This window comes from Parasteatoda tepidariorum, chromosome 9 (genome assembly GCF_043381705.1).
Source record: "Parasteatoda tepidariorum isolate YZ-2023 chromosome 9, CAS_Ptep_4.0, whole genome shotgun sequence".
Lineage (NCBI taxonomy): Eukaryota > Metazoa > Arthropoda > Arachnida > Araneae > Theridiidae > Parasteatoda > Parasteatoda tepidariorum.
Genome location: NC_092212.1, coordinates 25,985,460 through 25,997,278, shown reverse-complemented (window position 1 = coordinate 25,997,278; position 11,819 = coordinate 25,985,460). Strand labels below are relative to the sequence as shown.

At 31.9% G+C, this 11,819-nt stretch overlaps 1 protein-coding gene across 1 annotated transcript in view; it reads left to right on the top strand.

Moving 5' to 3' along the window:
* Positions 1 to 379: 379 nt before the first annotated feature.
* The window catches only part of LOC122270851 (organic cation transporter protein-like), a gene marked incomplete in the record, with an annotated part of 19,648 nt that continues 8,208 nt past the window's right edge, over positions 380 to 11,819 (top strand). The window contains 5 exon segments of the mRNA XM_071185637.1: positions 380 to 847; positions 3,286 to 3,389; positions 5,684 to 5,838; positions 6,651 to 6,822; positions 8,546 to 8,678. Coding sequence (XP_071041738.1) covers positions 458 to 847; positions 3,286 to 3,389; positions 5,684 to 5,838; positions 6,651 to 6,822; positions 8,546 to 8,678 — 954 coding nt within the window.

The following is an 11,819-nucleotide window of genomic DNA, read 5'->3' as shown; positions in this document are numbered from 1 at the left end:
TCATTAGTTTCTGCCTTGATTTTCAAATTAATTAAATACTTTTAAGTTAGGAAATTATATGGAACTGAAAACTAACAGTGAACATAGATCCAGAAGTAGGAGTCGCGTAAATTTTAAAAAATATTTGTGACAGTTAAGTACGAAAAATATCAAGAAAGAGGAAAATATAGTAGTACATTCTTATACAACTGAGAAGAAGAAAGGGGGAATGATCAAGCAATGGGACCGATCTTCTCCCCAGATGGCGTATTAGAGCATTGCGATCACGAATAGTGAAAATGAGTTACAAGCATGATACTACTAAAAGGCAAGCATAAAAACCTATCTCTTAGTGCAACTTATATTTTAAAGTATACGTTTGTTTTAAATTTATTTTTTATTACATTTTTAAACAATTAATAAAGAAAGTATGCACTAAATAGTAGAATACGCACCTCTGGCAACTAGGAAAAGAAGTATGGCCAGATTTCTAAAAGAAAATCGTATGGAGTTTGCGGATATTTTAAAAGATGTTGGAGATAGCGGATATTACCAAAACCGTCTTATATATTTATTTCTGGTACCAGCTTATACACTTTTTCCCTTTTTTTCAGTGCCTGTCATATTTTTAACAAGCATACCAATTCACTGGTGTTACGTACCCGAAGTTGCGCATTCTAACTTAAATATTAGTTTTCAACGAGCGATTGTATCGCCTTCGAGCAAATCCTGTTTTATGTACGACGTAAATTACACAAGCATGGCACTAACAGGCAACTGGAAAATAAACAAAAGTGCGCCAACAAAACTATGTAATAATGGGTGGCATTATGATAAAACCCACTATGACAATACGGCAGTTACTCGAGTAAGTAATTTATGCTTCTGGTATACTTTAGTAGTTATTTAATTTACGCCGCACTAGAACTGCACAATGGGCTATTGATGACTGTCTCTGAGAACTTTCTGAGGATGATCCGAAGACATTTCATCACAATTTTGATCATCAAAAGAAAGATGGCTCTGAAGTTTTAGTAGTCAGACGACTTGCTGGCGAAGTAGAGCACTTTACAATAGAACAATTTAGCGAGGATCCATTCAACACCTCCTGGAAAAGAGTAGGCCTCAGCACGGGTTACCATAAATATCCTTTAGTAGTCCAAACGTAATGACATATTTCGTATTTTCAACCACTGCGCAGCTTAGTATCCCAAACGTAATGACATCTTTCTTATTTTTCATCAACTGCGCAGTTAACTTCGTCACATCGGACTACTAAATTGATCCGTGCTGAGGCCTTCCTTTTTCTAGGAGGTGTTGATCCATTCCGCAAACCCTCGATCTCTTTGCATGCTGATAAAAGTGGTCGCCAACCCCACTCATTGTCAATTGCCAGTGATGCTTAACTTCGATGTTCTACGGGGAACCGTGTCTTTAGATAAAGGAGTTCTTAACATTTTTATTCAGAATGATACATTCTGGAAATAACAAACGGACTGTGGGAACCATTTTTTTTTAATGAATTGATATCTTTACATTACTTTATATTGAAAACTGAAGAATTTTTGTTATTTTGGTACATCATCAGGGTAGAACGATCAGCAGTCGCCATGGTCCCGCATGGCATGGAAGCTTTAAATTACTGCTTTAGTGTAAATAAAGAATATGACTTACTGTCATCAGAAAAGTATAGTGAGAATATTCACTTTAAAACATTTTATTCCAGAATAAGTTTTGGCTCTCATATGGATCTATCACAAAAGAGCTAGATAAATATCTTTTATTTATTTTCCTACTGTTTAGGTGGTATGGCGGGTAGAGTTTCTTCTACCACACTACTAGAAATTCGGCATTCGATTTCATGTCGTAAGGGCTGGGTGTCTAACTGGATTGTATACTTCGTCCGACCGTGTTTTGGTGATTTAAAATCAGAAACTTATTATTGTTATAACAGTAACGAGCTCAAATACAAGCTTGAAAAGTGATATGTTGCAATTACATATTTGACATATGGGCTTGAGTACCAGCGATGGCGGGTGGATACGAATTCCGCATATGGCTCGCTCCGACCACAGTACTGACGTAAAATATCCTCAGTGGTAGACGGATCGTGATCCTTTTGACGTCAGGCTAACCGTGAAAGGTTTTCGTGGTTTCCTCTCCATGCGGGCTAGTTCTTTCAAAAAGTCCTCCACGGAAGCAAATTTCTCCCAATACTTGATCCAGGAGTTTCATTGTCTTCTGGATTGGGTTCAAGGCTACGGAGTTGAACATTATCAGTCGTAAACCCCAAAAATGGGTCAGTTGTTCCACGACTGTTATAAAATACAATAAAAAGTATAAAGACAGTCAAAAGAGAGAGAAGAAAAGGAGAAAATAAAGAAATACGGTAAATCCGAAAAAGAATGCTTGAACTAGTTTGTTGGAAATCCTTTAAGTAATGCCTTAGACAGCTTCAGAGCCAGAAGGGGAACTGGTCTGAGTGATGAGTAGGTCGGTTGGTCACCCATCGAATTTTCACTACAGCGATGATAACAATACTGGTGCCTATATGAATTCATACGTGAATGTATCTAAAACCATCACCAATAGCCCATTTATGGAACTCTAGTGTGACGACAAAAATAAACCCAAGTCTCATATTTTAGATTTTAACAACGGTTATATATAGGGATAAAACGATTTCAGTTCAAGAATTTGGCTAGTACAGCAATTTGTCAGAGTTTGAACAATGCAACATAAGCATTTGCTTCTGAAAAAAAAATAGAAAAAAATCCCAGACAAATATAAATACGGAAATACATATTTTAATGAAACAGTCGTAAATTATTCAATTACAGGTTTTTCTAGCGGAATAAAACTTTATCAAAGAATTTAGAGCTCCTTCTTTTCAACTAGTTGTATTGAAAACCGTTTTGTGTATCTCATTAGTTTGGTTTCACTCTCAATATCCTTTTAAAAAGTAAAAACACTTTTTTTCTCTGTAAATATTTCATAATTTTAGGTTTTGACAGCTTTTTTGACATTTTGAAATGCTTTTCTAACTTTCTCAAATTTTTTGAACCTTATACATAAGAAAAAGATTTTGAAAGAGCATTTATATAAATTTTTCGTTTAGATTTCTCAACATTAATTACTAATATCTGAGAGACACCGTTGGGAAAAAAACTCGTTTAGACTGGCCTGCTTTATACTGCAGTGCCAAGAAGAAAAAGAAAGTTGATATCTAAATGATTTGTGGTAAAGTAATATTCGTTAAGCGAAAAATATTTCTCTTTGCCAATTAACCTTTTTTTTCCCTTTCAGTGGAACTTAGTGTGTAAAGATTCTCATTATGTTCCTCTCATACTTAGTAATATGTTTCAAGGTGTACTCATAGGTACTCCCCTGTTTTCTGCTCTTTCATGGAGGTAATATTTTGTCTCAAATACTCTCAATGTTCGTAGAAAAATTCAACACTGATAGAAAATTCAAGATACCAATTTAATATTTTCAGGTCTGTTTAGACAAAGTTTAAATTTCTTTTTACAAAATGACATACAGTATTCGTCACAAAAATATTAAATGATAAAGGTTTATCTCTTTTTTATTACCGCCATTACATTTTTCTAAGACTAGTGGAGCACTATAACCAATTTATACTTTTGAGAATGAGGTGTGAAAAAGCACAAATAGTATCTCAAAACTGTACATACTGTAGCTTCAGTTTTTTTTATATTTATTATTTTAATAAAAACCTTCCTAAGTGACGAAAAATAAAATGACCGAAGAAAACATGAGATAAATAAGTGCCAATGACGAAAAAGTCGTTTTACCTAAAATAGCAAATTGACATGACTTAACGAGATAATCGTACAAAGAAATGGGGATAAAAAAGGTGGGGGGAAAGTAGGGTAAGAACCCTAGGTAGCCAAAATATAGAAATTAAGTTGAAATAAATTTCTAAATATTAGGAAAGAATGGGGTGATTCAAAGATCATGAACTATATTAATGTAATTTTTCAAAATATGAAATCATTCTCAGGAGTCAAAGTTCGTAGCTGAAAAGCGGTGTAGAATGATTTTGACGGAAGAAAACTCAACACTCTGATTAGAATTCCAAATATTTAAGACAAAGCATTACACGTATACCCTATCTTCATTTAGAAACCTTTATGATTTTGAATAATAATTTGATATATTCTTATTGCTCAAATCAAGACCCACTTATATTACCAGAGCAATCAACAGAGTCTCTTTGTATAATAAATAATATCCTCAATCATAATACTTCTAAAAAGACTGTCATTTACTGATGACAGTCTTTTTAGAAGTCATCTGTCATCTACTGAGAGCTTTAGTTGACATATTTGATTGCTTTTTTCTATTTTAAGCATTATTCATGGCTTTTTTTTCGATCATTTTTTATACCTTGTCGATTTTTTTTACCTTTTTTAATCATTTATGAATTTTGAAAGATATTTTTCATTTTTAGTGTATTTTCCTTGTCAATTATTTGTTCTTCCTTTTTTCTCTACAAATTAGTATAAATTTCGCAATGAATTTGTTATTCTAAATATCATCCAATAACAAATGTTGATGCTGAACAGTTTTTCAAGGTATAAAAATTTCCTTTCGAACAAATAGAGAAATCTCTCAATTTAAAGAATTTGGCGAAGCCATGTCTTATGAACTCTTTGTCATTATGAACTCTTTCGTCAATGACATCTTCGAGCGAATTGCTGCCGAATCATGTCGCTAAGCCTACTACAACAAACTACGCATCAAATTATTTAATAATGAAATGCAATTATGATTTTTTTTTTTGATAATTGTAACTAAAAATTGATGAATTCTTTACTATTCTAAATATTGTATTAAGTTGCATTTCATTTTATTTATAAATTATTAATTAATAATTATCTTATTTTTACTAAATTTTTAAACGTTAGTTATGAACTATAACTTTCTTTTTACAAAAAAAAAAAATTTTAATATAAAAGATGTTTTCGAAATTTTTAAAGGCATTACATACTTATCATTTTCAAGACATATTTGATGAATGTTAGAGGCTTCATTCAAATTATTGAAAATATTTTGATATTTAGATTAAAAAGAAATTTTACCATTACAATTTAACTTATTAAGGAACAAAAAAAAAACGACTTGTAAAGTATAAAATGTTTTACATGGTCTCAATAATCTATTCTTTTAAAAACAAAATTCCAAGTTTGAAGGGAATATGCTGAATATTTCCCACATGAATTTGGTATATGCAGAATAATTCCCGTGAATATCTTTACCAATGATCCACTGAAAATTTTTTTTATTACTATTGAAGAGCTGAGTTGACGAATCATGGAAGTAACATTTTCAGATCAGAGTAAGAAAAAAAGTGATGTATCCGAACTATTTTATGATTACTTATTAGAAGGCTGGGCAAATAATTATTTGCCATATTTTATTTATCATTACTTAATTTTGAATATAAATCTTGCAGCCATACTCAAAACTAATGTGGATTACTTTTGCCAAACAATTCCGTTTCATTAAGCAAACACTTATTGATTAGGCTACTTTATATTAATTTCCCTGATTAATATCCCTTATCACCCCTGAAAAATATCAATAATCTACTTCATCCACTAAGCTCTTCATGAGTAATGTTCATCAGAATGCATATTCTTGGTTAAAATATTAAACTTGTAATGTCTTCACTTTATAGGTATGGTCGAAGAGTGACATTTCTTGCATCTGTTGCTTTGGTAGCTGCAAGTGACGTTGGATCCACCCTTGTTCCTGTTTTCTTTTTATGCATCCTGCTTCGAATAGTAGAAGGCATGGCTTTAGCCACAGTATATACTTCTGGCTATTTCATAAGTATGTAAACGTGAATTTTGAAAGATGATTATGTTTAAAGAGTTTACAAATGATCTAAATTTTAGAACTTCATTTTTTGTAAGGCTAAAACAAATGAGCTAATAATCTTGTTTTTATCAAGTAGAAAGCAAAATCGCAGGGAGCATTTTTTTCTTCTTTTTTTTTAATCAATCACCCCGATTCACTCTTCTACAGAGCAGAGAATTCTTCCCACATCTCTGGAAAGTTTTTCGTTTTTGGCCTAACAAAAAGAAAATTATTTTTTCGGTTTTAGTTCACTTAAAAAACGAGTTTTCACCGTTTTTAATTTATTATTTTAGTACGACTTTAAAAGAAAATATTTTAATCAGGCCTAAAATAAAAATGGTATAGCACGTCACTTTCCAATCATTCTTCGATAAATCAGAGAATTCTTCCCACATTTTTTTTAAAAAAAATTTATGCATAATAAAAATAAATAAAGTTTGTTTTTGATTTTGGACCACTTAAATGTTGTAGACTAAAAATGTAGAAAGTAGTTTGATCTGGTCCGAACTAAAACGAAAAATATTAAGCGCATAACTTTTTAATCACCTCCAAATCACTTTTCTTCAACTGTAGAAAATTCTCTCCATATCTTTCGAAAGTTTTTCGCTTTATGCCTAACAGCAAAAACAAAATTACTTGCTCATTTTTTCTATTTGTTATACGCCGGCTTTCAAAATTTTATTTCATTATTTCCATTATCATTAGAATTTTTTACCCACCTATAGCATTTTTTCAGCATTTTATTAAATTAATAATATCATTCATTACAATTTCTTTTCGAATAGTTATGGAACTAGTTCATCCAAAACTGAGAGTGAGGGTAAATGAGATTTCTACTAAATGTTGGTGTGCTGGTAGTTGCCTTGTTCCTTTCCTTGCTTACGCCACAAGATCATGGGTATATTTGACGTCCATAAGCTCATGCAGCGCCCTTCTTATTTTCATTATAGCATTCTGGTAAGTTTTAAGTTTTTCTTCACGCATTATTCGTTAGTCTCCTTGCATCTTGTTAAGTTTCGAACCAAATGGAATCGAACAGAAATTCTACGTTTCAAATGGTATTATTTTTTGTATTTTATTTTATATCCGGCGTAGAGCAGCCGACCCAATTCTGAGATTACGACTAGCAATGTTCAACTCCGTTGTAATTTTAAACCCTACCCAGAAACTCCTGGATCAAGCTTTGAGACAAACTAGCCTTCGTGAAGGACTTTTTGAATGAACTAAAACGCACTTGCGTTTACATCGAAAGGAAAATCATGAAAACTTCCAGCCCTATAAGCCCGACGGCAAGGAGATTTTAACCCATTATTTGTCTACCACTGAGAATATTTTACGTTAGCACTGTGATTGGTGCCAGCCGGGTGCATAATTCTTATCTAGAAGTACTGGAATTCGAGACCGGTATACCTCATTGGGAAGCGCTCGTTATATCCCCTGAGTGAGTGATAGTGTTTTATTACAAACTGTGATAATGTTAATTATCACAAGTATTTGCTTTAATTTTGTTTTCTTAATTTGCTTTACTTTTATTATCTTAACTCTTAATTTATTATTTACGAATTACTGCTTTTAACTTCATTTAACATTCAGTTTACATTTGAAAAATTTATCAATTTATAATGTACATGTTTATTTACTACATTTTTTTTAATTATTAACTATTATAGATTTATTGTATTTTATAATTTTTTTATGCAATTGTAATTTATTTATATTATCAATTAGTGTTTTTTTCCTTTTTCGGTCATGCACTCCCCTCATGTGATATTTCCCAATCTTATTTTTTTGCACGTGCGGTAATCTGATATGCGCTGCACCCATCATCTTGGCCCCCTCTTCCTAACACCTGCGTGGGAGGATTTTGGACCCTTTTTTTAGTTGCAGCTGCATCCGATGGTCAACCGTGAGTATTAGATAGTTTTATAGGTTTTTAATGTCTTGTCCCCTTCACCGCGTGACTTTTTTTCTTTTTCTCACACGGCTGTGTACTTTTAATTGCGAACCGGACGGTAATCGTCTTTTTTAACCTTTAGCCTTTTTGACCTCGCTTCCCCGTTCACACGAGGGTGTCGCGAACCCCTTCGACCACGTGTTGTCCTTTACTTGCTCCTTCTATCGGCCAATGGTTTCTTGAGGGGTTGAATTTTGAACAACCCTTAATTTTTTTCATTGGTCTACTTTTAAGTTGTCCTACCCCTCGTTTCCCTCATTGGCTTTTCAAGGGTGACCCCCGAGCTTACATAAGGGAGTGCAGGACCGAAAAAGGAAAAAAACACTAATTGATAATATTCTTTTTTAGCTTTGACCTCAACCTTAGAAAACTACAGACTATTTTTTTACACTCTCTTACCTCAATCATTCATATTTATAATTATTTTTTTAAATATAAATAGTATTCACTTTTTTGAGCAGCCTTTCGTGACCTTTGAAAGGCAAAAAGACTATCTTTGCCTCGAGTATACTTCTACATATCTTCCCTTAAGTTATCACCCTGAATTAAAATCCTTTTTTAGTTAATATTTAGTAACAAATTTATTCTTTAAATATTATATAACAAATAAATTAATATTGTATTATATCTAAACTATTTCTATTGTTTAGATTTAATTAAATAGTTTGTTAAAAGTCCTTCATAGTTCTTAAATTTTAAAACATTTTTACATTATTAATTTTTTAGGATACTTCCAGAATCTCCAAGTTGGCTGATCACTCGTGGGAGGTATAAAGATGTTGTCGATATTTTACATTCAATGAACAAACTAAATGGCCTCAAAATTCAAAACATGACTCTCTTATTATATAAAGTACAAGTAAGCAAATTTAACATTTAAACGTTGATTACACAAACCAGGCTAAAAAAATTTAGGATCAGGACAAATTAAATCAAGAGTTCGATTCACTGAAAAGCTTCAAAATTTATTTACGTAAATTGCGTATAAATAACATAAAAGCATTCTATAATTTACATCTACTTAATTTGGCAAAGTTGTTGAAGCTAGAATACCTATAGTTAAAGAAAGTGATGGCAAGCAACTTGAAAACTGGCCAGATTACGGTTGCATTTACTACACTCAGAGATGTTTCCCTTCACCCTGTGGCGAAATCATATTGGTCGCATCTAGTTGCATCTCGTTTTTTTTCTTCTCGCTTTTTCATTTTAATTTTTTCACCAAACACAGGATATTAACTAACGACACCAAAGTTCGAATCTTCAGAGTGATTTTCGAAACTCTTTCGAGAAGCAAAATAAACAAATCCACTGCTTAAAGGCGATGCTATAATTCTAAATAATGCCATCTTGCCGTAAAGAATTTTCTAGCTTTGGAACAGGCAAATAAATTTTATTTAAAAATATTGTTAAACTTTATTAAAAATCACCAATTTGGCGAGATTTTTCCACCTGGATGAAAATCATAAATATTAATGAACATAATTGTCAACTTTTACACATTTTTATGAGCTCAGAAAAGTTTAATATTCGCAAATTAGGTCACAACTGTTTTTCATTAACAAAATATTGTGAAATTTTTTCAGAATGACGAATTACGCCATTTTCATAATCAACATAGATGACGCTCGTTAAATATAGGCAAAAAAGGGATCTAAACGAAACTGTTATAAACTCTCGCAGTTATTTAAATTGCATTATATTCGTTATTTTATGTGAAGGCAAAGCCTCCGAAAGATCAAGAAACTCAGAAGCATTGAAATACAAGCAACTTTTTAGCGAAAAAAACTAATCGTTCTTTCTTTTTTTTCTTTTTACGAAGATGTACAACTTTTTGGCATTTAATAACTTAAATAGCTAATATCGCTATTGTAGGTTTTAGAAGCTAAATTAGTTCACAACATTTAGTGCTGCAAATTTTTAATATAACAAGTATCGTAACTGTAAAAATCAGAGCCTTTTTACTACGAGAGAGCGCATTGAAAAATTAGGCTGTGATAAAGGAGGTTGTCTAAGTTGATGTGCCAAAGATAAGGAACCATGCTGAATAACTTTTGATCTAATGATCAGAATTTCACGCTCTATGACTTAATGGCTCGAGAGGATAATCTCAAATATAATCATTAGGTCGCACGATATTTTAAGTTACGAAATCAGACACAAAAACGTATTTTCTTTGAATAATCATACCTTTTTTTATCGTCGGATTCGAAAATCTGACCCCCAAAATTTAGGGGGTAATGGCAATCTGAAAAAATGGTCCCAATAGTTTGGTCAAGAGAGCGCTCCAAAGTTTGGAACCATTCATGCTAATTTTACTTCTTGCGTATTTCTCTATATCTCGAGAATTTTTAAGCGAATTTGAAAATGTTTACTCACAATTATAAAATTTCAAAGATAATTCCATTCAGAAAGTAACTTTAAGCACATATTTATTATTTTTTATTAATTTATTTAGAATGCTCAAAAAAATTTGAATTGTAAGGTATACAATTTTTGCATCATTTTAAAGAATGTAAATTTATATGGAAAAATATAAGATTTGAGCGAAATCGGTCGAAAAATTCTTGATAAATTAAATTTCAAACAAAACCTTTTAAATATGTCAACTGGATACGAATTTTTTTTCAAATTAAAATTCTTAGCTTTATTTTACGTTTTGCATTTTCAGAGTGTCCCAAAATTCATGCAAAAATAATTTTGCTAGAAAACTTAGTGAATTATTATTGATTTTTTAAATATATAATATCGGGTTACATATGAAATACCATATGACGTAAGTGGAATTCGTGATTTTGTTGGCACATATACATGTTTTTGTTGATCTTTTAGGTGACTATTTTGCATAAATGTGGCTCAATTTCGTTAATTTTCGCCTTAAAAAAATTGATGGTTAAGGACTTGTTGTTATAAACGTTAGACGTTTGAAGAAAAAAAAATACCCAAGAAATGCTTGTCAACACTTTACTAAAATTCACCTAGCTGTGCCCACGCTTATATTGCAGAAATGATGCCAATTCAAATCCTATATGAACTTCGCAACATTTAAATTATAAATACAAGGATGCCACAGGCGACTAAAAATGCGAAAACAGAAGTTTAAGTCATTTTTGTTTATTACCCAAATGGCGAAATGGGTCTTGGTTTGGATTTGACGACATATACACACTTTTCAACTGTGTTCAAGAGTAATAGTAAACAGTGCGCATGCGTCGTCATTGCAGGCGTTGCTATGGCGACCACTGCTGTTTTTATTTTCATTTTCACTAGCAGGTATTTTTAATGTATTTACATAATAATAATTTAAAACATTTTCATATTCTTTTTATTATTAACGTATAATTACTGGCTTGACAGTAATTTTAATATAAATATGAATGCTGAAGAAGGAAAAGTATTTTGTGACGTCTTGAAACGCGTACATAGGCAGGATATGAAAATCAATCCGACGACAAACATCAATGGATGGTGTTTTCTGTAGAAATGTAAACAATAACAATCTCGAGCTGTATGCCTGCTCTAGTTCCGGTTAGAAAGTTTGCAGCTACTTACTACAGCTTATTCTGCGAGGCGATGTTTTCAAACGGATAATTTTGCTTTCAATAAAAGAAATAAATTAGATTATTTCTGAGCTCAAATCTGCCGTATTTCATAAGATATTAATGTTATTATGTAATTCTGGAGAGTTTGAAGTGAAAATTTGTTTTAGTTATTTAGAGATATATTGTTAAAAAGGTGACATGGTTGCTAGATTTTGAATAACTCGCTTTTTTGGCAGTCTTGGGCCTCTTTCCATAAGTTTATTACTGTTTGTTCTTGTTGCAAGCTGTGCACCATCTCACATTAGTGTTAACACTTTTAGCATTGTAAACACAAGTAAGTAATCAAATACATTGTTTGCTAGAATCTCAAAACACAATGATGCCAAATGGCTTTAAAATACAACGGAAACAGTAACCCGGAAATTTAGGCGGTACCGAGCTTGCAGCGTTCCCTAGTGTAG